The sequence below is a fragment of the Anser brachyrhynchus genome (genome assembly GCF_964034855.1).
Source record: "Anser brachyrhynchus genome assembly, chromosome: 3".
Taxonomy (NCBI): Eukaryota; Metazoa; Chordata; class Aves; order Anseriformes; family Anatidae; genus Anser; species Anser brachyrhynchus.
The window spans coordinates 10229293-10256011 of NC_137696.1; the positions used below are offsets into that span (position 1 = coordinate 10229293).

A 26719-nucleotide genomic window follows, 5' to 3' on the forward strand; every position below is an offset into this window, starting at 1 on the left:
TAATATGCTGGATGTCTCCACAATACCATGTGAAAGAAGCTGCTGCTTTAGAAGTGTGCCAAAGTCTACCATGCAGATTCAGTGCATAAAACCATGCAGCCAGAAGCAAACTATAAATAGATCTTTAGAAGGAGAGAAAGCATTGGTTGCTTAAGGGAATATTTAAGTAAGCTTGCCTCTCTCCCAGAATTCATAAATATTTAAGTATTTCTGGTCCACACTTCAAAACAGTGAACAAGCAATCCAGTGAAAGAGTTAAACCTGATCGTGTGAGCTACAGTCATGACAAACAACAATTGTTTTTCCTCAGTGCTGCTTGAAAGAAGGCTGAAAATCTGAACAAAGATTTTTGGCTGTTATTTGATTCTTCCTGGGTCGGGAAAATAGACCTTACTTTTTTTCTTTTTCTTTTTAATAGACACTGGCAAATTTCTTCCCTTAACCAGAGCAACATCTAAGACCTCATGTTTTCAGCTAATGCTAAAATTCAAAAAGGGAGACACTGTAGATATCTTAGGATGAAAAGTATCTGTTCACAGGTTTGATCCCTCAGAGATATCCAAAGTGGCTTTGAAAGCTTTTCTAACAACATTAGTTTTCTAATGTTAAGAAGCACACTGCCATATGTGATAGCCCTGCTGAAGTCAATGGGACTGTTCCTAAAGTAGGATACTATCCAGCAAGTTAAAATTTCACAATTTGTTCACATTTTGAACGATAAGACCTTCCCAGAAAGGTTCTATCTAGTTACCATTTTAATAACCTAAGAATTGGAGGGAGACTGGAAGGAGAGAAGTGAATGGACAAATCAAAGAATTGGAAAGTGTGGGTGAAGATTAAACAGATGCCTTCACCACTGAAAAAATACCATCAGAGTTAGTCAAACGCTTGGGGCAAGGACTGCTGCAATTCTGTTTGAAACTGCAAGTATGAGCACATGAGCAGACACATAGACACAATGAGAAGTGTCTATGCAAGGGATTGCAGGCTGCTGAGGGAGTATTTCCTTGATTTCCTAGAACGGCAGAATACGTAGAACAGACCTTTGCAAGCTGGCTGTCATCATATATTCTTCATATCATCATATGATATGATATCATATGATCATATGTCATCATATATTCAGCAGCTGATTTCTGTTTGGCAGGATGTTGGGACAGAAAAATCCATGTCTCAATGTCTCGAGGGGAAAAGAAAAGTAATGCCTCTTTCCCCAAAGTTGCCTACATTTTTTTCATATCAGAGGAATTATTATTCATTTCAAATTGCAACGAGTAATTTGGGAAAATATCAGCAGTAAGCTCCTTATAATGAGGTTCAAGTCTATTATTTTTCCTCCCTGCAGGCACAGCAGTTTCCAGGGATATCTTCAGGAGCTTCAGATATGTAGAGGGAATAGACTGTCAAAGCCAAATTCTCATGTGAGGATTTGAGACAATTTTGCTTTCCAAATCTTAGGCAATAAGATGCCTAAAGAGAACAGGAGGTGGAGGGGGAAAAACAATTCTGCTGTAAATTATTCTACCAGAGAGAATTTTGGTCCTGTCTTTGCGCAGACAGTGACTGTACTCCTTGTAAGAACAGTAACCCATAACTTTAGCTATGAAAGAGAGGAAGCCTAACAATATCTTGTGAATTGATATTGTTGAGGATGAATTTACTGCCCTAACTCATAACAGAACCACCAAGAATGGAAAGTGAAGGATGGCCGTGTTGCCTGTATCCTGTCAGCCCTGTCTATGTAGTAAAGCTTTACAAGTTATACAGGTGCCCATATTTTAACACTTCAATCCCTTCGCAAGTGCCTTTTATTTCTGTTCAAACCCTTTCCCAAACAATGTAGGATGACCTGAGAAAAGTTCCATGTGTGCATCTAAACAGGCCTTATGGAAACAGAGCTGTATCAGCATACAGCCTGTGTGCTTTAGATCATACTGAACATGCCTCCCATCTAACCTAAAACACATAATGGAGCATTCAGACAGCCTTATTTTAGGGACCTAAAATTAGTTGCTCCGAGTCACGCTTTAGAAGAACCTATTTTTGTCCCATACTATACAGGAAGCTTAAGTTCCTTGGCACTTCATTCAGATGCTGTCATTGCTCTTGCCCCCATCCTCCAAATAGGTTAACTTTTTTAGAGCATTTATGCAGTAGGTGTATTTCTAGTTTGTAGTCTTTAGGCTCATCAAAATGTTTCTTTTATTTAGGCAGAGTAATGTTTCTCAGTTTTTTTAAATAAGGCAAAAGAGGTAACATATGTCTGCAGATGAGATTTTTCTAGCTACAAACAAGCACAGATGTGTTGTTTTTAAAATCTGTGCCCCTGTTTGTTTGATTAAAACTAGTGATTTTAATTGCATTCACACACTTCAGAAGATTGTTCAGAATGACTAATCCTAATGCCATCTTGCTCATTGTTCCTCAAAAAAGTAATAACAGCAGTTGAGTTCCTAGGGGCAGGAGGAGAGACAAGCAGCTGTAATTACTGCTCTTCGCTGTTTATGCAGACAAGGAACTGCTACTACCCAAAAATCATTAGAGCAACTCTGTTTCCCAGGGGCAGGGGAGTAAACACTTTCACAGCAGGCTCTAATTACAGCCTTTTCTCATGTCCTTGTCTTGAAGGGATGGAGTAGCTCCTTGCAGTGAAAATGGCCTTGTTAGTCTAAAGACTTGCAGCTAGTAATTACAGATGCTTCTTCTGGGAGAAAGTATGTTGTTGCCATCTTGTCTGAAAGTGGGTGAGCGGGACAGCAGCAGCTTCCTGACTGCCTTTGGTGTCTGCTGGCATCTGCTTTGGGTGACCGACCAATTTAGAAACAGGGATGAGAAAGCCTAAGGATCCTCATTGCTGACAACATCAAAAGCAAGCTATTCCACTTCATTTTTTTAGTGGTATTATGAAGGTCCTGTTGGACTTGGTTTTCTTTTCAAAATTCTAAAGTATATAGAAGTCTGTCACTCAAAAAAACCAGATTTTAACTTAGGTACTTTTAAGTACAGATGGGTCACTAAAAAAACCACTGTTAAGGTTGAGTGACAAGTTTCCTAAATACTGATGACAGCACTTGTGTTATTTGACCTAAAGTAGCAAGCTGGCCAGCATGGGAACATATGATCAATGCGCAACGTGACTTAAGCCACTGTTAACAGTCAAAATTTCTCATGAATGGGACGATTGTATTTTTTTTTCTCAACTATAACACTTGGATTCATCAATTCTCAGGATTTAATGCCAAAAAACAACAGGTGGCAACCATATTTAAGTTGCTCTCAATTCGTATTCCTCCTACTTAATAAGAGAGGAAAAAGCTGTTGATGCAAGTCGCACAGACTGGTTCCATGTTATGAAAGCTAGTCCTTCATCATGTGACTCGAGGACCAAATGTGCTTTTACACACTGCTGCAGTCAAAACATATTGCAAACTTGAAGAACAAATGTATTTTTGACTCACTTGGCAAAATGTATCATATTTTTCCTTTCAAATTGCAGAATGCCAGTGTACCAGGGAAAAAGGTTTAGTTTTTTAATAATTAGCAATTGCAACTAGTAAATTAATCAACACGCAGAAAATACCTTGAAAATGCAAGGACTGTAAGTATGCTTACTCTTATAATTGCAGATAGACTCAATCTCATTTTTTCTCATTTCAGATCCTGAAAATGGGAATAATTTCTGAGAATAAGGGGGGTCAATTAAGTTGGTAGGATGACTGAGGTGCTGATAGCATACTTTGCACATTTTTGCCTGAAAGGTAGGTGTTTCATTCTGGTGGAAAGCAATTGTGTGTCTGAGGTACAGTAGTCACACACCCTTGAGGTGGTTTGCTGGTTCAGTTAAATAGGCTCCCTGAGGCTGGGGGTGCTTATCCACATTGCAAAATACTTAAAAGTATGTGAAAAATCAAGCTTCAGTTTTAACTTGAACAAGAAAGGGCGGAAACTGCAGTAGTGTTTTGTGTGTGTGTGTGATAATGTAGCTATGAAGCAACAGAGTGCAGCTTTGAAGTTCCTTATGTATCTGCCAACTTCAATTTCAGAAAATTGGACTATAATTTTGATTCTTTTTCTCCAAGTCCAAACAAACCCTGCATGCTTCAAATTTAATAAACATTTTCCCAGACTGGCAACTGCTGTTTGAACAAACCACTATCGCAATCAAGTACAAAAGAAGAATTGCTTATAAATGGTAGAAAAGAAGTAATTTTAGATTTTTTTTCAACTTCAAAGCACATCTAGAATATATTAAAAATATTTTTACTTATCCTTAAATGTGCATAAATTTATTACAGCTTCTGGGCCAGTAACCCTATTTATCATTGTCAGAATATGTGAGAAAATTATTCATTTCATAGTGTTCAGCAACACCTTTTGTTTATTCCTGTTTTCACCAGCAGAATAGTAAACAAGATGTACTGCACACAGAAATTTGATCATAATCATGTTCTATTTTTAACTCAGGCCAGAAGGGAGAGAAATTCTCACACGAATTATTTTGCATAGGGTAGACAGGATGCCTCTGTGAAAGATGGCAATAACCTCCAAAACACACACACATACGAACTATAGTTCCAACTGTTCTGTAATAATGTAATCACCGATATACATAATCTACAAGAATATGTGATAGAAAATATTGTAGGAATGGAAGCTCACTGTAAAAATACTGAGCACAACACAAAATCGTTGTCCTTCCTCTATTAAAATTGTAGTTCTAGGAAAGCGGGAAAAGGTAGAATTAATTTTGTTTCTTCAAAACCTGCTTGAAAAGGCTTGACCCTTTGTAGTACTTCAGTCAAGGGAAATTAGCTGAGTATTTTATCCTGCTTTCATCCTACAACCCAGAACAGTTATTTTCACTGAAGTATTGAGAAGGAGTTATTTGATGCATCTAAGAAGTGATCATAAACTTTCACTTTCCTGAGATGTTACAATAAAAATATTAGATGGGAGATCTACAAAGTAGCACAGAGCTTCCTTTTGGTGCCTGGGAAAACCTTGTCTATATAAGGCTGCTTTTGTAATACTTTGCTCGTGAAGAAAGTTACAGTGCTGATTATTTTGTGATGGCTGTAAATTGAGGTAGCGTCACTCTGCTTGAGCAGGTGCATGCGAATTATTTCCTGTTGCACTGGATTTAAAACAGAAATAACGTCTGATACAAAGGCACATAACAATATGGTGTAAAGGTACTCTTCAGGCAGATGCCATGAGAATGTCTGAGTGCCATAGCCTATGCTACATCAGTTTTCTATTGCATTTCTCCTCTTTGTAGTATGTTCCATTGTTTAATCATTTTTTTTCTATCAAATTTTAAGCAGGGCTAATTTGAGCATAAAGACGAGAAAGCAGGATTTGCCCTTGTCCGTAGCCCTAAATCTAATACATTTGCAGTTGTTCAATGGTCACGACGTGATTCTTGAGGGGAAATTCAGTTAGCAATTATATTTAGTCGACAGCTGGAGATAACAGCTATCAGCACTACTTGTTATCGCGTATCCATCACAGGCTTCATCCTACACCCACGGAGACCAGCAGCAGGCCCGGGCAGCGCGGAGCTGTGCTTTACCAGCATTTTTATTTGGAATAAGCCTCTTAGCCGTTCTGCGGCCAGCCCCGTGACTAATTAGCCCCGGCACCACTAAGGGGTGAGGACCGCCGGCCGTTTCTCTTCCCCGGCAGCAGTTGGGGGAACGTTACATTAGTAGGTTCGGACTGCAGCCGTTTTAATAAACTTTATTTAACCGCAGAGGCACGAAAGAAGCGAGCTGGAAGCCGCGCCGGGCCCCGCTCTGTGACTGGCGAGGCAGCGTGCAAATGGCGGCGGGGCGCGGCGCGGGGCCGCCTCCCCTCAGGCGCCGCCGGGCCGGGAGCCGCCTCCCTCAGCCGCCACCGCCGCCTTCCGCCGCCGCGCCGGAAGGGAGCGGGGCGGAGCGGGGCCAGCAGCCGGCCGCTCGGGGCCGTTCCGGGCCGCTCGGGGCCGTTCCCGGTGCGCCGTCCCCGGTGTGCCGTCACGGCGTGGCGCCGCCGCCTCAGCGCCGGGGGCCGAGCCGGGGCAGCGGCCGCGGCCATGGCGCCGCCTCAGAAGGAGATCGTGTACAACAAGCTGCTGCCCTACGGCGAGCGCCTGGAGGCCGAGGCCGGCCGCTTCCTGGCGCAGATCAAAGGCAACCTGGCGCGGGCCGTGCAGCTGCAGGAGTTGTGGCCCGGGGGCCTCTTCTGGACCAGGAAGCTCTCGACGTGAGTGCCCCTTGCCCGCCTCACACCGCCGCGGGACGGGCTCCGGGAGAGGGGGGGAACCGAGCTTTCTGAGGGTCGGGGCCCGCCGCCCGCCCCTGTCCCGCACAGCCCGCCACTAGCTCGGCGGAGGAAACCGGGGCAAAGGTGGTTTCGTTTCCTACAGCTCGCCTGGCTCTGAGAGCCTCGACAATTTCATGAATCGGGAGGGTTTTTTATGTCGTTATTTCTAAGCTATTTATTTCTGAACGCCTACTTGACCACCTGTTTGACCTCTTGCCTTTTTAGGCAAGTTGTGCAAGATGTTATCTGCGTGTAACTTCTGCTGTAGGAACGCAAAGTCTTTCTCAAGAAGGGCTATTTATTGGTTCAGTGCTAGCAGGATTAAATTATGCCTTAATACTCTGTAAACAGAGCCTAGCAGTAAGAAAAGCCCTGCTATCTCGCCTCTGCTGGGGCACCGGGCACTGCGCGGCTCCACAGTGTGCCTGTGAAGTGTTTTTAACACAATTTCAAACAGCTTGGTTCGATACAGTATCACTGAGTGGAGCGTAGGTTTCTCTTAACGAATTTTACAAAGCATACTTACGCTATTTTCATTGCCACTATTTTTGATACTCTGGCACTAAAAACGGCATCAGATGGCAATGACTCCTGTAACTTCAATCAGTTAACCATATTTCTGTACGTTGTTTTTGCTATGATGGTATTTTCTCTGTGCTAGAAACGATGAACTATGTGCTTTTTGTAGAATTCAGAGATCCTCACTTAGAATTTTCCTTTATATATATATATTTATAAACAACTAATTTAGAATTCAATACATACTAGGCAGTCAAATCTATTTGGTTCATCTGCATTGAAATGTAAGTCTTCATATTTGCCAAGAGGCATTCTTAGATAGAATTACATTGACAGTTGCAAAATGACTCACGTGTTTTCATTATGTGACAGTTTGAACCTTCTTGGAACTAGGTCAGTACGGTTTTTTTAAACTTCCCCCCTCAGCCATCTGGGAGCTTACACTGGTTTCAGGGATACCTGTTGCCTTTGGACTTGTAGAACTTCATATACTAATCAAGCTGAGATAAACTGTACTAGTTCTTACTAAGAGAAAGATCTATATTACATATGTAGGCTAAATGTAGCGCACAATCCTACACACTTCCAAAGGATTTACGTTAGAATTACCCTGGTAGTCATTCTGTAAATTGTAATTACTGTTACCAGTTTAGGCTTTAGGGCAGTGAATTTAGCCTGTTGAGAACTACTGCTATGCTACTTTATGAATCACAGAAATGTCAGGAGGCTCTAATTTGTGGTTTTCCACCTACTACTTTGAAGTTTTAATTTATTGTGTGTTTTGCAACTTGTCTGATGCCTTTCAGTCCTAAGATTTCTTTGTGGCATATTATGTGCAGTAAGACTTGGAATATGTTTGGATGCAGGCAGGGAAGGAAACAGTGGCATCAGTTTAAAAATAAGTTGGTAAACTTAACATGAGAGGTGTTTTGCTCTTCAGCTGAACTTGACAACGTACGTCTGTGGGATTGAATACTTTTATTAAAGTTTAGGCCTAAATGAAATACTTCCAAAGTATATAGTATTCTGATTTCATACCTAAGTCAAATTACAGGATAATGAGAAAAAAATCTAATCTTTGTTGTCTGTTAATAGAGGGTAGTTCATCTCAGTGTCAGCTTAGTACCTTTTCCCTGCTGAGCAGCTCCAATAAATTTTACAGTTGTTTGATGGAGAAACATAAAGGATCCTCATCATGGTGAGATCTCTGCTTAGCCTTGTTGCAAATATCTGAATCATAAAAGGCAGAATTTTCACAGTATTCTGTGGATTAAATTATAATTCAGAATCATGTCCAACATATCTTTAAACTAACATTTTTTATCTGTTCATGAAATAATACAAACGTTGTTAGATATACAAACGCGTGATTAAGTGGGGGAAAAAAAAACACACACGTGTGTTATAAACTAGTGTAGTTGTACTTCCTCAGGTACCCTGCAACTTTATACAACTATGGATGATCTCTGTAGAGTATGAGGAACAAAAGTGGAAATCAAATATTTTTTAATTTAAAAATTTTGAATATCAGTTTCAATTTTGTGATGACAGATGAACCTGAGATCTTTTGTTTCTTATACTCTCAACAAGTGAGCGTGACTTGCCCATAGTTACCTTAAAAGCAGCTGTTTCAGCTATCCAATGTCATGGTCTGAGTAAGAGGGGAAAAAAAGGGCAAAAATGGAGCTTATCAGGTGAAATGTCTGTAATCTAATTTGCATGATTTGCTGTTTATGTGTAATTTTCCGTAATGTAAACAGCTCCTTTTGTTGGAATGCATATACAGAGTGTGGTGAGAACTTCCTTGTGAGGACAGGAATAGAGCAGTTACTTAACTAACTTGTGACTTAGGGGGACTTCTTATGCAAGTCAAACTGTATGTACCTCAAAGATTGGCATTCAAACCTAATCATTACCGCGAGACTCCTCAAACTTTGGCTAGTAAAATCTGTATCTTACAAAACACTAATCCTGTTGTGAAAGCAGGAGACTGAACGTCAGTGGTTGTATAACTTGTTACAATGTCCAAAAAAAAAAGGCAAGTTGCATCAAAGTCATTTGCTTAAATGGACTTGCATCATACTTCTGCCTCTTAGGTCAAAAATACGTTGCTGTTTCAATTTTTTCACTTTTTTTACATTTTACTGAAAAATGTTGTGCATAGTTTTTTTTTTTCTTTTTAAAGCATAGCCTGTAAATGAGGACATCAGTATAACATGAACATTTAACAGTTACAGTGCATGTGGTTGACTGCAGCCTGGGAAACACACGAGTGTCGTTCTGTACTTTTTGCTTCAGTAGGTAAGAGTAGAATTTTTGGAGCTGAAGGACGCCGCTTCTGTTCCTGACAATGTTATTTCGTGTGTTTGCCAGGTACAGGTTTATTACAAAATTACACTTAAGTGTAAGGTAAGAAAAAATGGAGCTCAACAGTTCTGAATTATGGGAAAGCCTGTCAATCAGACTGATGAAATATTTTAATCACTTTTGTAATATAAGTCTTTTTTTTCATCTAACTATTCCTCTCCCATCTTTATCAGAAAAATGTAAGCCTTCTTTTGGATACATAATGGTTATGTGCATGTATGGTGTAAACATGCACGTGATTTAAGTGGTTTTGGTGAGCATGATTCATTGTTTTCTATACCATTTGTCAAAACAGCTTTAGGCCAATTGTAATCCTCTCCTGTGCATGAGAAATTGAAAGTAGATAGCTAGGAATTTAGGAGAGAGCTCTATGCAGCTTCGTAAGTGAAGGCAATTTTTAACTGTAGCAGAGCAGCCAACTTCTAGGGTAATTTAGGCTGTCTGCTTGGTACAACAGTACACTTCCTAAAAATAGGTCTATTGTAATTGTGGAGTGAGAGGTTGGGTACCTAATACTTTTAAAGGAGGGAATTGGGTTTGGGTTCTAATTTTATTTTGTGTATAGAGGCCTTGTGCTCTGTGCAGAAAGGATGGAGCTGCAAATAGAATTTTTACTTCCTAATCACCTTTTATTTGCTCATAGCTGATCTTCAAATCTGAACCCAGTGACCAGCACAATGTAGCACAATTTATTTATAATTTTTGCAGTTGGCTGATAGAGGTTGAGAGACAGTTTCCTTACAGAAGGAATCAAAAGGGCAATGGAATTAAGATTTCAAGTAACATCTCAATGTAGTATTGCCTGCCTTCTTACAGGAAGTTTTTGATTTGCAACAATTTAGTTCTAGAATTAAATTAGTATTTTTTTCCATTAACTATAACCTAGTAACTTTTTTTTCCTCAAGAGGAGCCACCATTTATATGGTGAACAAGCATATAGTGATTAGTCCCTAGCTGTCCTGCAGGGCTCATGAAGAACTGGATATATTCTTGCCTTTAGTAGTGGGAGGATCCTCTCCTGAGGATATTTCCGTTACATTTTGCTCATTTAATCTTGAGATAAATGTGAGTAGTCTAGAATTAAATATTTAGAATTAATGTTTCTAGAATTAAACATTTTCCGACTGTCATCTTAATCCAACTGTGCAGCAAGACAATAATTGATGGTTTTAAAATCTGCTTTTTCGTGTACATAAAGCTGCATTTATGGGAGCAGTTTGGCATCTAGCTCCATTTCCCAGGCATCTTTGTATTCAGTACATTACTTTGTATTGTACTCTTTCCTCTGTTTCTTAATTAAACAGCATTTGGTATAGTAGAACTGGTGTTAGAAATGTCAAGAATGGTAACCATGCAAACGTTTTCTTTTTTGTTACATCCAGCAATGCTGACAGAGTCCCTGGATCTCTTGCGGAGTGTTTCTTTGTAGTTATAGTTTATTTTTTTAGGCTTCTGCAGTTTTGTTTTGTTTTCTTTAATAATACATGAAGAAATTAAATCACTATTATTTGTTACTCTGTACCTAACATTATGAGAGTAGAGATGTACATGTTAAGTGTGTATGACTGAACGACAACAAAATGGAAGTTGCAAAAGGTTAAAGTTGATTTCAGAAATGAGCTGTTAGTGTTCCTGTGTAGCTGGTGTGTTCTTTCCCAGATGTGTAGTGTCATGAAAAGTGTCTTTACCTTGTGTAAGTAAGCAGTTTGATCAGTGCATCCAACACCGTCTTCCCCTTTTAATAAACAGTAAGGGAAAGCTAAGAGGAAAAAAATCAGTTGTACCTGTTGTTTTCTGAGGACTCTTTCTGCGTTGTCTGTTTTATACGTGTGGAAAGTGTAGCTGTTTGACTGTTTGGTTGTTCTGTAGGTGGGTGGTGTTTGGCTGATCCACATACCTCCTGTGGTAGAGGAGTGGGTTAGTTTATATTTCATTCACTTCCTTCTGGGTGTGAAAGGAGTAAAACACATTGAAATGAACGTTAGTGACAATACTGCTCAGTAAATGCAAAATCCTCTGTTGAAATCAATGGGAAAAAGAAAAAGGAAGTGACAAGAAGTGCTGTAGAAGCTCTTTTTTCTTCTCTGAAGACTAGCGATTATTGGTTTCCCCAAGCCCCGCAGCTGTCCCCCCTGTGTATTCAAAGGAAGCTGGAGGAGGAAGATTGGAAAAAAAATGTTAGAAGGAAAAGGCAAGGCAACTTACCAAAAGGAGTCAGTTTCCTGGAATAGATAAAGTTACTAGCTGTGGGTGATCCTGGCAGATGAGTGTTGTTTGTTTTTTGTTTTTTTAAATTGAGAAATGGGGAAGTGGTGGAGTAGAAAAACGTAGTCAAGCTGTTGTCCCTATCCTGTGTGCTCTTGTGGCACTGTAAAGTATGCCTCGTGTTTTAGTGAGGGACCTGAACTTTATGTGATCAGTTTTCCCACTGGAAGGGCTGTGAGGAGTAAAAGCTTACAGAGAAGTACGAAGCATTTGAAAGCAAAACAGATAATAACAAACTGAACTTCTCAGTGTTGCAGGAATCAATTTCAGAAAACAAATTCAGCAATCAAGACAGTGAGTTTTGGTTTTGTTGTTAGCTCAGTAGCTGCTTATATTTGCCCCTCTAAGAATTACCTAGGCTGTATTACATCCAGGTAGGTTTCTTTCAGAGATCATCTTTTCATGCGGTGGTTCCTGTGTAGGCATTTTGCAGTGTTTGCTGTCCCACATACCAAATAAGTGGTATGAGATCTGGCTTTCTTTACATTACTAGAACAAGCCTTGATGCTCCGCTGGTGTATATTTAACAACAAATCAACCCAAGCTCTACTGAATCTTTTAAACAAAAACAATCAACAGGCTTCTACAGAAATTGTTTTGTAAGGGGTCGTATCTTGTACGCTTTGTCTAACAGCTACTTGGAGGGCAACGTATTAGTAGTGTTTCTTATGACCCTTTAAGGAGGGTAGTTGGAGCAGTAATACAAAGGAAAAGTGTGCTTCTCAGGTGAGTAATAAATTGTAGTGGCGTGATGTGTAAAATGCTGCACTAGAACCTTATGTAACTTTTGTTGGAGGAGGTTATTTTTAAAAATTTAAATGCATTCCTTTTTTCAATCTACGCTTGAAAATAGCAAGCACCTCTTCTAAACTTAGCCCTAATGGAACTATACCTTTTAAAAATAGTAAATAAAGGGACAGCAGTGAAGCACACCTCCAGCAAAGGTCAGTGTCTGAATAAATTGATTGGTCTTACGGGAAGCTGTCAGATTTGGACTTAACTCGAAACTGGTTTTTTAAATTAGCTTCTACATTGTGTCCTGTCTCCTTCTTAAAGTGCCCCACCTGAAAAGGATAGAGTACAATAAAACTGCTTGTGTGACAGTGTTGCTCTTTTTTTAAAAAGATGAAAATAAGTACAAGGGGATGTAGAGAGTCTAAATTCAGTAGTTAGTACATTTTGAGCTGAGGTGAAAGAATATAGTCGTTGTTTTTGTGGTACCTGGTGTGAACATTATGTTATGCTGTTTGTGGAATCTTGGAAGACAGCAAGCTGTCCTTGTTTTTTTTTTTTTTTTTCCTGGTTATTTATTGTAAGTAAAGCTTCCTTTACCTCATTGGTTTAAAAACAGATCATCCTTTTGCTACATAACTGCTTTTTAGCATAATTCCATTTTTTATAACTACTTAGGGTTGTTAAGTTGCTTTTAGGCTCACAAAAGAAACTTCAGTTAAATTCCAATTTCCCCTTAGGAGAAACTTCACACAAATTATAATTTCAGAGGACCCTATAGTGATTAGGAATGCTGCCTGCCAGTATTTACGAATTCTTTAAGGTTTGTACTTTATAGGTACAATAAATATCCGTCTTCCTGGCTAGCAAAAAGAAGTACTAAATTTAGTGTTAGGATTGCCCCTGGTTATAAATCAGTTTTTCTTGAAAGAGTTATTCTAATTTCTGAGCATTGGAAAAAAAAAACACAAAAATGACAAAAAAAAAAAAAAAAAAAAAAAACACCTGTATGTATAAAAGACTAGTCAAACTATGCCAGAGATAAAATCTGGATATTATATTAGGTAGTACTTTGTTGGATCATTCTTCAGGTTTTTTTCCCCAGTGATTGGTTTCAGGTATCAAAATATTCCCTTGCTAGATATCTTTTCAAATCTATCAAACAAGAACTTAAATTAGGTTTTCCCTTGTTCCATTAAACAGCAAGCCAGGCAGGATCTGGCTCAGGTCTTAGCTAAAAGGAACATGCTCAAAAATATTGCTGACTCATCTTGTGTTTTGCTTGCAGATACATCCGGTTATATGGGAGAAAATTCAGCAAAGAAGATCACGTGCTTTTTATCAAACTGTTGTATGAGTTGGTAACAATTCCAAAACTGGAGATCAGCATGATGCAAGGATTTGCACGCCTGTTAATAAACCTGTTAAAGTAAGTACGGATTTCTGATGACTGCTGAAATTTTCTTCTCTAAGTAGTTGATCACTTCACTTGCTTCATGGTGTTAGATACTTCAGTGCAATAGTATGTTCTGTTACAGGTTACTTCACTTAATCCACCCTGCACAGATGATCTTGATTAGAAAGAGTTTGCATTATGTAAACACCTTTCCCCTTTCAAAGCTCTATGTGTGGTTTTGAAAGTGAAAGAATGACAGTTTTTCAGTATTAGGAAAAGGAAGCACCCCAGAGAGCTAAGTGTTAAGGCTGAATCCCAAACAGGGAGGAGGTGAAGACTGTCTCACAACTTGATACGCTTATTTCACTTAGTCAGACTTTTGTTGAAGACCTTGACAGCTTGAGGTCATAAAGAAATTCTGTACGTGGTTGGGTTGTAAATTCCCTGACCTCCCTGCAGTTTATGCCAAATGCTAAAGAAGAGCATGATTCAAAGCAGTATTCCTGATCTGGGCTATTTTGGTGTGCAGTAGGTCAGCGTAGATGTTTAATCCTGAAGTGCTCCTTGTTTTCTTATATTAGGAAAAAAGAACTGCTTTCCAGGGATGATTTAGAGTTACCATGGAGACCACTTCATGAAATGTTGGAAAGGATATTATACTCCAAAACAGAACATCTTGGATTAAATTGGTTTCCCAAGTAAGTTTGCATTTTAAAACCTAAGTACTTTTTATGCTTGAAAGTACAGTTACAAAGGTACTGTTAATATCTGTAATTAGGTATACCGTAAATATTTTTGTTTATATTTCATGAAATTGATTTCAGTAAGTGCATGTGAGGCTACAATAATTGATGGCAGGATATACACGATTTATGCTTGTTACACTGTTCCTTTCTGAACATAATCAAGTTCCCTTCTAAGTACACTGAAACAGGGTCTCCATCAACTTGTTTTCTGTCTGTGACTATTCAAGTATTATCACTGACTCCTTTTACTGAATAGGGGTTCCCGTTGCTGAAATGTGACACAAACAGAAAATATCTGTAGCTTTGTAACTTGTCACCCAGCACTTGTCTTATGGCTACGTAGCTGGAAAAATAATTTTGCTAATTGTACTATTTTGCAAAGTTGCACTATTTTGATAATTGTAGATGCTGCTTCTAGGTGAGAATCCAAAAGAGCAGAGCCTTTTTCATGCGTATGCCAGCACAAGTGTCTGTGGGGGTGTTGGCTTGTCACTTTTCATTTACTGTGTGAGAAAATTGTGTAGTGGGGAGGGAGGTTAAGCTGGGACGAAGCTACCAGTTGTGATGGTCTGTCTAGCTTCTAGCTTTTATTAACAGCATTACATATCAGACACTCCATCTAAAAATGCAGTGCGATTTGTTCTCATACGGTGCTTTTTGTTTTGGTGTTTTTTCAAGTCAATTTTGAGGGGTATCTTTTTGGTGGATGTTGAGATATTTTTAAAAGCTGGGTTAATTTGATATATAGCTGATAATTTAACTACTCTCTTAATTTTTTTTTACATTCAGTTCATATCGACCAGGCTTGTCTTCACCTAAAACATTTGTGCTTAATGTATTACATAGGTGGTAAGAATGACTTTTTTTGTTCAGCTCTGGCCGATGTGTAATCTTCTGCATGTTCTGTTAGATTGTAACACTTGTCACACAGGCATAATTTTCTGTGTAAATAATTGTATTGGAAAACCAATGTTAACATTCCACCACTGTTTATGAGAATGTCGCACTGTATGTAAGCCTTTCTAATTGGGGAACAAGAGAGCGTGTGTGAAGTGGCTGATAAAGTGGCTATTCGCTAACTAATTTAACCAGCATATGTATTTTGAGGGTCTACGAAAGGCAAACTTTACAGTTGAATAATTAGTGTCTGAATACGGACAAAATCAGTATTTGTATAGGAGTGCATGTCACTGTGTAAGTTTACCTTACTATTAAAAACCATGAAATCACGGAAAGTGCTTTAGCAATGAGGTAATAGGGCCTGGAAAATGACTCGGGGACAACCTTGTAGTTGTCAAGTGTGAAACCAAGCTTCTGTGTTGGCAGAGTCCATTGTGACAGTGGGAAACCATATCAGAGGGTTTCGTGAATATATAAGTTCAGAAATAGTTTAAAAGTGATATATGTGGAAGTAGTCAGCAGAGAGAATTTTTTAGGATTGCAGTGGTTTGATTTGGGGTATATTTTGCTTGTATTTTTTTAAAAAAATCTTTAGTTGTACTAGTCAAATAAGATACTGTTTTTTTGGTTCGGCATAGTTAGAAATTCACTAGAATAATGCCATTTGTGAACCTATAGCTGGTTCTCTTTTCATTGTCTTAAACTCTAATAATGGAATGTCTGCTGTAGGGTTAGAACATCGCTTCAGGCCTGAATCCTTCCTGAAAATTTGAAAATGATGCTTTTGCTGCTTTTTGATAATATAAGAGTCAACAGTGTAGGTTTGTATTTTATTGCTTTAACTGAAGCATGTTTCTCTTTGAAAGTGCAGAAAAAATAGATTTACAAATTAATATTGTGATGTCCTTCCTAAATGAGGAAAACAGTTGTGTGGTGCCAAAATGATGAGTCGTGTTAGGGTTATGGTGGTGTTGGCTGTTTTTAATGTATCCGTTTGATGAGGTGTAATAATGTGATAATCCTTCACGTAACAAGGAGGAACTAAAAGCAAAGAAAACTGAAAGGGAGGAGGAGTTTTCCTTTATCATTAAATAAACTGCTTCAGTAATTAATAGGATAATATAATTGTATACCTACCAGCATAAGTTACTTTGTTATATTTGTTTTAGAAAGGTTTTAATGCCTTTTCCAAATGGTCAGCGTTAAATAGTTGAGCAGGAACAGGAGGACAAACTGTAGTGGGCTGTGGATCCAATCCAGGGTGGTTTATGTATGGAACTGTTTGCTGTTGGGCTCTATTAACCCTTGGCTAAGTTCAGTGGTACAGCTGTGTGCAGAAATTTGCTAGTGTGATAAATGCAGATATTTTTGAACAATTCTGCAACAATGGGTACGCAGAAAGCCTAACCAGAAGGGGAACAGAAGCCACTTAACCACCGCTACGAGCCTTGAGAGAGTTGGTTCAAAGTGATAATGGAAACAGCAACCAGCAGTGTCTTATCCTTCACAGCTACGTTGTCTTGTCCTTTTCTAGCTAGTAGTCATCAAAGTGGGGTCTTACAAGATGTCTTCTGTAGTTGGCCTGTGGTTTAACTGCATCTTAGTTGGAAGCTTCTTCACATACAAAATTGTTTTCTGTTTTTTTTATAGCTTCCATTCTAAATTTGTGATCAGGAGGGGAAAGCCCTTCCAGTCTTCCTCTTTTGCTCTCTTTCACTCACAGATGCTAAGATTGGACTTCAAATTTGCGTCCTTGAAAGGCTTGTTGATCTCTGGCCATTAGTATTTGTATCTCAAAATTCTTCTGTCCTTCAGATTCTCCGCAGCAATAGTCTGCTTCAGTAGAATGTGATAGTATGGGAATATTTGTTTTGTCACAGAAACAATTTTCATGTTGATCTTCAGTGCTCTTCAGGAATGTTGCTGGTTCATGCTTTATCTACTCTTGGAACCTGTTTCCTAACTCTTTCAAGACTGTATTCTCTTTAACCCAGAATCTTTATGAGCTTCTTCTGGAGTTTATTTTTGTTTAATGAATGGTTGGCCGTTCATCTTTGCATCTTAGAAGCTGTCAGTAAGCTCAGTTTTCATTCTAGCAGAGATAAAAGATTTACTTTGCCACGGGTGGATAAAACGTCCAGAATCTTGCAACTTCTAGAGTGCTGCTTGAACTGAAGTAGTGTTATGAGGGCTGGGTGGGCTTTTGCTGGCTTGCAGTGAATGTTGAGGTGTTGGAGGGATTCTTTGCGCACAGACACCCACCCATCCCCAAATGCTCTAGAAATGGTGGTTTATTTTATGTTTCACCTTGCTTGTTTGGGATGAGTTTTATTTGTGTAGGACTAGAGAAAGAGTGTGTGCATGCTCTGTATTTGTGTGTCTTGAAATTACTGATCTGAACTGATCTTGGGTGAGAGTCTAAAGATGATAAATTTGAATCATCTTTATTCTGATCAGAATAGCGTTTCTGTAGCTTAGTTTATGATGGTGACCTTAAGAATGCATTTTTTTCTATTAAGAGCACAGAAAATATGTTGTGTAAGAAATTCTTTTGCTAGAACTTGTGTTCAGGGAATGATCTTCGGTGAAAGCAGAATTTAGTCTTGAGCCTGTCTTGTAGTAAATAGTGGACTTAACAAACCTAAAAATTGGCAGCCTTTACGGTTCCATTGATTTCTTCCCCCTGCCTCCCTTGTTCTTTGCGACTATTCTGAATTCTTTTTTTCAAATGGTTTGGTGGCATCCTGTGGCAATTCATGTTAAAATGATTTCTCAAATTAAGTGACTCTAATTCTATAATAAGCTTTATTACTATGAGTGAAATGCTTAAAATGAGCTGTTAAGTGCAAGGGGAATGTAATGAAATAACTATTGATTTGCAGATACTTCTTTCTTAGAACCTCTAAACAACAACAAAAAAACAAGTTGAAAAGGCCGGATATGGTGTTTAGAATCTAATAATAATTTTCTGAAGTCTATTGCTTTTATCCTATAAATATTTAAGATTTAATATTTATTTAAGAAGATAGCTTGCTTCGCTGGTTGTTCATGGACAAAATGCAGGATATTGCTTCTAAGAAATATTTTTTCACTCTTTAGTTAATATGCAGTGAATATTAGAGTGGTATACGAGAAGTAGAACCAGGAGTTTAGGGGAGCAGTTTCTATCTGTATGATTAGGTCTGCCTCGAAGGTGATTAGCTACTGCATGTTCACTGAAGACATCTAATTGCATCAACATTATCTTAAACTCTTGAGAAAAATCAGCAAATGGTTCTTTATTTTATGCTGTCCTAGAAATTTGGTAATGTAGTATCCTTAATATCTCGTTTCTTGTTTCAGTTCTGTAGAAAGTGTTCTAAAAACGCTTGTGAAGAGCTGCAGACCGTGAGTAACTGTGTTGTTTTTTTTGAGCCAGTATCTTTAATATTACTTTTTAGAGAGGAAAGAACAGTGTTTTAAAAAGCAAACAAGTATGGAACCCTATTAGCCATTCTTTACCTGCTGTTCTTGCTGCAGGTTGAAGATGTCTGGGGTGGAGAGTGGAGGCTTTTCTGTTTTACTGAGGTTGAGGCTGATCAATGCATCAGGTTCATAGGTTGCTTAAAGTGGAAAACAGTGACGGGCATATTCAGTGTTGTAATGTGTAAGTGCCTTAGAATAATCTTTTTCTGTTAATAGCCTTGGTTGAAAACCCATTAATAATAGCTAGTTAAGCTAGGATATCACTTGATAAGGCCACCATTGCTTTCCATCTTTTGTACTGTAATATGTGCTGACAATGTGTGTGCCTGAACCAGTTTAATTCATTTTGTTAGCAGTTTAAGATACTGCAGAGCTGTAGAGAAGAAATTCTAAATCTTTCATTGTGTCATCCTTGATCTGAAATTGTATTTTGTGAAGTTTAAGTGGGGTTGAGGAGTACCTACCTATTGTCCCTGGGTACCTGGGCTTAGAGTAAAAGTAAGATTTGTGACAAATGGCTAGATAGGTATAAATGTTTAAAATAAAATAATAATAAAAAAATTCACATGTGCACACTCTAACTTTAAAGCTGTCTATATGTTCAATGGTTGCCTTGCATTCAGATATTTTCCAGAAGATGCTACTGCAGAGATGCTGGATGAATGGCGGCCTTTAATGTGCCCGTTTGATGTTACCATGCAAAAGGCTATTACCTACTTTGAACTCTTTCTACCTACTACCCTTCCTCCTGAACTTCACCATAAAGGTTTCAGGTAAGTGTAACCGAATGTCTCTTGGTATAGTGTTCTGCTACAAATACCAGTGTTCATCTCTTACAAGATAACATTCAAGTCAGGTAAATCAGAATTCAAGTCAAGTAAATGAGATCGTGTGTTGTTTCCTTTAAGTGTATGTATCTTGCATTCGTGTTGTAATGGAATTTGGTATTTGAAAACAATAGGAATGGAAATAACCACATGCATCAGAATAGCTATTCATTTTCAAAAGTACAGGTTCTGTAAATAATCTTGAATTCAGTATTAAAAATTTCAGGTTTTAGCTTTTGTGGTGGAGCAGTGCTTATTTGGAATGCTTTCAGAATTGTTCTCCATGTTAGAGATCAAACTTACTGGGATCTTCTCGGTTCTTCCTGTTTCTATTTGAGCATAAAATTAGTGATGACACAAATGTCTGCAGCCTGGTCACCAGTAAAATGAATGGTGGCTTTTAACAGCATTTTTGGAAGGAGTTCAAGACAAATTCTGTCAGCATTCTCCTTTTGTAAAAGTAACCTGGGGACACCCAGTGCTTGTTTTCCGAGTTTGTTCTCTAAGAGTAAAGCAGACAATCTACAACAAAGCAAACTAAATTGAATTCAGTACATTTTGATTTTGAAGGGATAGTGACGTGAGTTAAAATGGTAAACTGTAACATACTTTTTAAGTACCTGCAGGCCTTTGGGGTAGCTTCTCATGCATCCTTCATGTAGGCTAAAGTTACAGCTGTTACTACAAACGTGGGAATGTGAGGTAGAGATTTTTTATCCACTATCAAGGTGTGGAAATGTGAGATAGTCATAGGAATAACATAGGATGTTATAGGAAATGAGTTGGAGAATGAAGGAGAGAAACATTTGCAGCATAAGACGATGTCTGGATCTTCTTTAAGGTGGCTTTTGAAATATGAACCACGATATTTAGTGCCTGTAGAGATTACTTAAGCTAGTTAGGTTTAAAGTATATTTTTTGATACAGGGTTAGTGAAAACTTGAAAGGAGGAGGTGAATATAGTTTAGGGACATGACTGTAAGCAAGGGACTGGTGTGGAAGATTTGTATCCTTTGCTTCAGCTGCATTCAGAATAGAAACTAATGAAAGTCATAACCATCGGTCAATAGGGACAGATTTTAGATTTTAAGCTAGAAGGGAATGAAGTGCGATTTGTTTTCATCCAGTTTACCTGTGCTGGGATGGCAATATATATTGACATGGTCAGGCTGAAGTAGGTAAGGAAATGCCTGGTGAGATTGTTGTGTGGAAGGGGGAATCAAAAAAGAATAAGAGGAGGAGAGCTAAAAGAATGGGAGGATGCTATGGGAGATGAAGAGATACAGGCATGTCTCATCACTGTTTGTGTTGAATGAGTAGGGGGGCATGTGAGTTCCTGAGACCACCCGACAAAGTGAGAGGGAAATGTCCAGTGGAGGAGTTGCTTTCACAACACTGAAATTATTTTGATTATGTTCTCTTGCAGGCTTTGGTTTGATGAATTTATAGGCCTTTGGGTGTCAGTTCAAAATCTTCCCCAGTGGGAAGGGGTAAGTATTTATTATTTATCCTCAATAGAAGAGATACATTTAAAAATTCCTACAGTGTGCTATCAAGTCAAACGTTGATAGAGTGGATTTTTTTTCCTTCTGCTTTAACTACTACAACAAGGCAGAGTTGGTAATTTCTTGATTGTTGGAAAGAAGTTATTGACTGAATAAATGAGATGACAATAGTGTTTGGTGAGCTTTGTTTAATGGCCATCTCAGGCAGCTTTACTTTGTCTTGGGAATGCTGGCATTTTTGACTGCCCGTTAATGCTTACGATGATGCAAGGTGCTATTGTGATTCTTGTAATATACAGTTCTGTAAAATTGCATCTTAAAACTTAGTACATCCTTTGCAATCCCTAATTTTTAATTAGATATTTCTTTCAACAATAGCTCGTGTGTACAGCCACTCTATGGATGTTTCTTCTGTTATGGGATGCTCTCTTTGCTTTTTCCAGCATCTTTGGACAGTACACTTGTATTACTTAGTCTAAGTAGGCATATACATAACACACTAATTCACAGCTTTTATTCACAGCTCTGCCTTGAATTTGTGTTGAAGTCTTTTGGTCACCAGGTGGTGTTGAGCTTCCTTGCTTGTTCTTGTCTCTGTTACCCACAGTTTTCTATAGCTTCACTGGAGGTAGCATCCCATTTCTGTGCTACACTGGTGACTGAATCCTTTCATATAAACCATACGCTGCTTGTATAGCAAAGACACACTCGAAACAGGTGCCTGACTACTGCTTCAAATCGTACACTCGTGGTGAGGGTGCAAAAATGCTTTAAAAAAAAAAAAAGGAGAAAGTCAAATAGGCTTCATATTCAGGCTGACAGACTCTAAAATTGGTATAATTGCCATACCAATATTAAGTGCTTTTAAAGAGTCTGTTTTAATCTTCAGTTATCAAACTTCAAAGAAATCTTTCACAGGTTAGTTTCTTCCTTAGCTTTGCAGGGACTCCAGTGAGTTGTCATCTTTATTTTAGATCCAGTAAAGAACCTCTACTCCCCTTGGCCAAAACTACCATTGTGCTGTATCTTTCAAGCAAGATCATTTACCCTGTATATGTCTGGCTTTCTGTGTGCATCTCATGACCATATATAAACTTGGGAAACGAGAGAAAGTCTCATTGTTGAGATGATACAACCAGCAGCTTAGGTGCTGTTGGTGTCAGCTAACCTGTGCCTTGACTTTCCTGCGGTGAAACTTGGCAAATTACCAGCTTATTTTTCCATACTCAGTGTGAACATAAGCTCATTGACCATCTGGCTCTTTTGACTAATCTCTGCCTGCATACTCCAGGAGGACTTGTGTGTGTTTGGAGAAAGCTAATTTCCAAAATAGCATTGAATGTGGCCTTTGTAGCCCATTCTGTTTCTGTCAATTTTTGTGTGAAAAGGCTGGTGCGTAAGTTTTCCTAGTTGGAGTTGTGTTTCATCACAAATGGAGAAAGGCAGTCTTTGTTGAAACAATTGGCAATTTTCCAGATTTGGGCAAGGATGATTGCCAAAGTTTTATTTTATGCTGTCTGTATACACTTCTATGTCTTCCTGATAGCTATCCAAAAAAAGTACAATTCTGTCTACTCTTTGACAGTAAGATGACAGCCTGTACTTTTAGTAGCATTATTTGGCTTGTTTCTGCCAATTGGTCTAAGAAAAGAATCATCAACACTCTTTTCGTAAGCAAGCAGTTGTGTGTGATATTTTTCCCCTCTTCCACTGACTTCTGACAATTTGCTCAGAAGGCACAACATTTTATTTTTTCCCCAGAGCTTTTACTTCACTTCCTTTTCTGTCTTGTCCACCTTTTCAGGGCAAGCTTGCTCATTTCAGCAGGCTTGGATGCAGATAATTAGATGTGTTCTGACTGTGCAATCCAATTTAAGCCTCTGTTTGCTGCAAGCTTTTTCTCAGCTTGCTTTTGCGGGAATTGGATTTGCTGTTTGAGGGGAAGCTACAGAATCAGTTGCCTTTGTGCATGGGAAGGGGGTCTTTCAGTGGGTATTTCCTTGTGTCAAACAAAAAGGTAGATTATTTTTAAAAATGTAACATTTAGGAAAGGTAGATCTCAGTTACCTCTTTTTCTCTGCTTTGTAAGGGCTTAAAAAATGAGTTGGACTCCTGAAAGTAGGAATTGCCTGCAGATGCATTATGAAACATCAGTGACTCCTGATAGACTGAAATCTCCCTTTACAAATGTTGTAATGCCATGTGTTGCTTTTACCTTGCATCTGTAAGGCAAGTTGAAGGGGTTTGTGCATCTTTTATAATAAATATATTCTAATGAATGTTTCCTTCTTTTACCTCTGTTTTCAGCATCTAGTAAATCTTTTTGCTCGCTTGGCCACTGACAACATAGGGTACATTGACTGGGATCCGTATGTACCAAAGGTAATGTTTTTCATTTTAGTAAATTATTTTGTTTACTTTGAGATAAGTCTTAGTATGCAAAGGATAATACATATTCCCTGGATGGGTCTTGTACTGCAGTGGCCCAGCTTTTCCAATGAGGTATGTTCATTTTAAGACCTAATGTGAACTTCAAGAATTTGAACTGTCCTTTTGTCACAAAGTATTGGAAGTTAATACTGTTAGTGCCTCACTTAAAACCAGACTGAAGCAACAAAGTACCTTACTATACAAGTTCTCTCCGAATGTATAATTAATACCATGTTTTTGTGGAAATAAGCCTTAATAATACTCATTTGATAAATGCTATGTATATAACCTTTGAATCTTGCAGCTTATGGATTTTTAAAGATGTTCGTAGCAGCTATATTGTGAGGGGTATGGAAAACACAAAATGAAGAAAGGTGCTAGTGCTTTCTTTATTTTGTCTAACATGTAAGGGAAATGGATGGAAAACAGATGTTCTTTAACCCTTTATTTTGTCCTGCATGTGCCTTTTCTTCAGCAATGTGAGAGAGAGAGGGTATGAATTGTTTGAAATGGTTTCAGGCTGTGAATGTATAATTTTAGTTCACTAATGCTACTAATTTGAATATTAGACTTTTGAATTTTTCTAAAGTCAAAGAATTAAAATATGTCTTTCTGTAAAAATGTTCTGTCCTAGTCTCAGTCCTGAGAGTTGAAATTGTCGCTCCTAATATGTGTAGTTCTCTGCCCAGAAAATATTTTTTCTAAGCAGGTAAATAGGACCAACCTCTGCAGGAGCAATTTGCTATAGTAACATTCTAAGCTGTTACTATTTTATGGCAGGTTTATAGTATAAAATTTTAAAAATTCTTATTTACAGATTTTTACCAGAATTTTGAGGAGTTTAAATCTTCCAGTGGGAAGTAATCAAGTTGTTGTTCCAAGATTCCTAACAAATGCTTATGATGTAGGACATGCAGTAATGTGGATCACAGCCATGATGGTTAGTAACTTTTTTCGTAAATTATAACAAAAACTACTAATGCAAACCTCTAAGCAAGTATGCATGTAAAACGGATGTGTGTTATGTTTAGTTCACTGCAGAAGTGTGTTTTTAGGTTACCTTTTGGCCAAGGTTTGTTTTAGAACTTATTTCACTCTTGGTTTTGGAATGAGGAGGAAAGGTTTATCTCACAGCTGCTGTCTGTGCCATTCTGGAAATGAAGAGCCAGCTACAAATGTCACTGCAGACTCACACCCTTAAGACCCACCTACTAACTGAATCACCCCTTTATAGAATGGATGGATCTTGCTTACCTAGTGCTGAGTTGGGGGTGGGTGTTACACACGTGATTTTGATGCTTTGAAATATGGTTGTGGTGAGTGAGTAGTCACTTGTGCCTTGTACTACTGTGTGTTATATTTTCATTTCATCTTGGTCTGTGTAATAAAATTCTGTTTTATTTTGCACAGGGTGGACCAAGTAAATTAGTGCAGAAGCATTTGTCCGGATTGTTCAATAGCATTGCTTCTTTTTACCATCCTTCAAATAATGGGCGCTGGCTGGTGAGTTTTTTGCATGTCAAGACAGTAACTTTGCCTTTAATATCAGCAAAATTGTCAAATGAGATGTGTTGACAGAGGCATTATGTTTTCTAATAGCCAGCTTGTATGTTGGTTGCATAATAGTTTGAGGCTTAAATTTTCAAGTAGTCGTCATACTGTGTTGCAGTTTACTTCTATTCTGATATCAGGACCACAGCTAATGGGAATCTCTTTTAAACATCTAATCTCTAAGTGGTTTAGAAATCCGAAACTAGGTGTCTAATTCACATATCGCTAAGAAAAGTGAACATGATATACAGCATCAGTGTTACTTGCGTAACGTAGGTAGAACTGAATACCCTTTCATATTCTTGTTCTGTGATTTCCAAGCTACTAAAATCTGTTTTTGATTAACCAAAAGGATTTTTATTGCATATCTAGTCTGATGAAGCCTGCCCTTTGCTGGTGTAGTCTTCTGCTAGAGAATGTAAGAATATTCCCGTGATAGCTGGTAGAAAATATAGATTAAAATGACTGGACTTGTCTAAGCAGTGTCAAAGGAGCTGTCTTGTCCTAGAGTAGGATATTCACTTACATGTGAATGACCAGAGAATGCTCTCAGATGCCCTAATTACTGGTAAATAATCTTGATTCTTGACTGTGTACTTTGAACATATTTCTCATAACTTTTTTTTAATATAAGGCATAGTGTTCACAGAGTAATTTCTAATACTTTGGGAACTGAAGTTTAATGACTTTATGAACCTTGTATTTTAGAGCTCTTCTGAGTTTTCATGTATTGTAGCTGGGTAGCTTCAAAATACTGATTTGTTATTAATTGTGTGTTGAACAGTTAGCAGCTCGGGTTCTGCTACTGCCAAATGACTGAATAGCATTTCTCATATATTCAACAGAACAAACTGATGAAACTACTTCAAAGGTTACCCAGTGGTGTTGTCAGAAGGCTGCACCGTGAGCGCTACAAGAAAACGACCTGGTTAACTCCTGTGCCTGATAGTCATAAACTTACTGATCAGGATGTTACAGACTTTGTAGAATGCATTATTCAACCTGTTCTTCTAGCTATGTTTAGTAAAACTGGAAGTCTGGAGGCTGCTCAAGCTCTGCAGAACCTTGCACTGATGCGTCCTGAGTTAGTAATTCCACCTGTACTTGAGAAGTAAGTTCCCCCCTCCCTTCCTAACAACAAATACTCAAAGCACTCAGATGACAAGCAATTTTCTTGCTGCAAATGAATGCTTGCAGTGAGAGGAATTGCTAAAGTAAGGCTAATACGTACTACTGGGTAATCACCTGAGAGGGAGTGTGGGAAGACTATTTTTTCTGTTTTTGTTTATTTTTGAAACATCTGGCTAATGGTATAGTTCTGGGAGCTGTCAATAACTTGTGCAATATAGGGTAGCCCTCAGGTTGTTTGTGTTTTGGTTATCATTTTGTCACTTTGATAAGGGGTGGATTGGTTTAAAAAGCGACTTTGTACTGTTTATTCATGAGCCATGTTGTGCCTTCTCATCCGCTTTCTGTTTGGGCCAAATACAAATGGTGGTATTGCATGTTTGTGTAGTGAGTGTGCTTTGTACTTCTGTTCTGTGTCAGAGTATGCATGTTACAGATTGTTTAAAATTAATGTTGTTGCTTTTGACTTCATAAGCAAATCGCTGCAGTATGTGTCCATATAAAATACTTGGTTTATACTATTGCTAATTCCTTGGTGCCTGAAATTCCAAAAAACTAACTCCTTCCTGCCCCCAGTGCTTTCCC

The 26719-nt window shown here is 38.4% G+C and overlaps 1 protein-coding gene across 4 annotated transcripts in view; it reads left to right on the forward strand.

Annotated features, from left to right (window-relative positions):
* The window catches only part of PSME4 (proteasome activator subunit 4), a 77322-nt gene that overhangs the window by 9546 nt on the left and 41057 nt on the right, over positions 1-26719 (forward strand). For 2 of the 4 annotated variants that reach the window (XM_080587494.1, XM_080587493.1), the window contains 9 exons: positions 13475-13615; positions 14164-14280; positions 18571-18615; positions 19317-19466; positions 20947-21010; positions 23333-23407; positions 24273-24395; positions 24866-24958; positions 25852-26117. In XM_080587494.1, coding sequence (XP_080443620.1) covers positions 13575-13615; positions 14164-14280; positions 18571-18615; positions 19317-19466; positions 20947-21010; positions 23333-23407; positions 24273-24395; positions 24866-24958; positions 25852-26117 — 974 coding nt within the window. In that variant the 5' untranslated portion in view covers positions 13475-13574. Of the gene's footprint in view, positions 1-4958; positions 6244-13474; positions 13616-14163; positions 14281-18570; positions 18616-19316; positions 19467-20946; positions 21011-23332; positions 23408-24272; positions 24396-24865; positions 24959-25851; positions 26118-26719 lie in introns of those variants that run through there. The other 2 variants (XM_080587492.1, XM_080587491.1) reach the window with 2 other exon arrangements.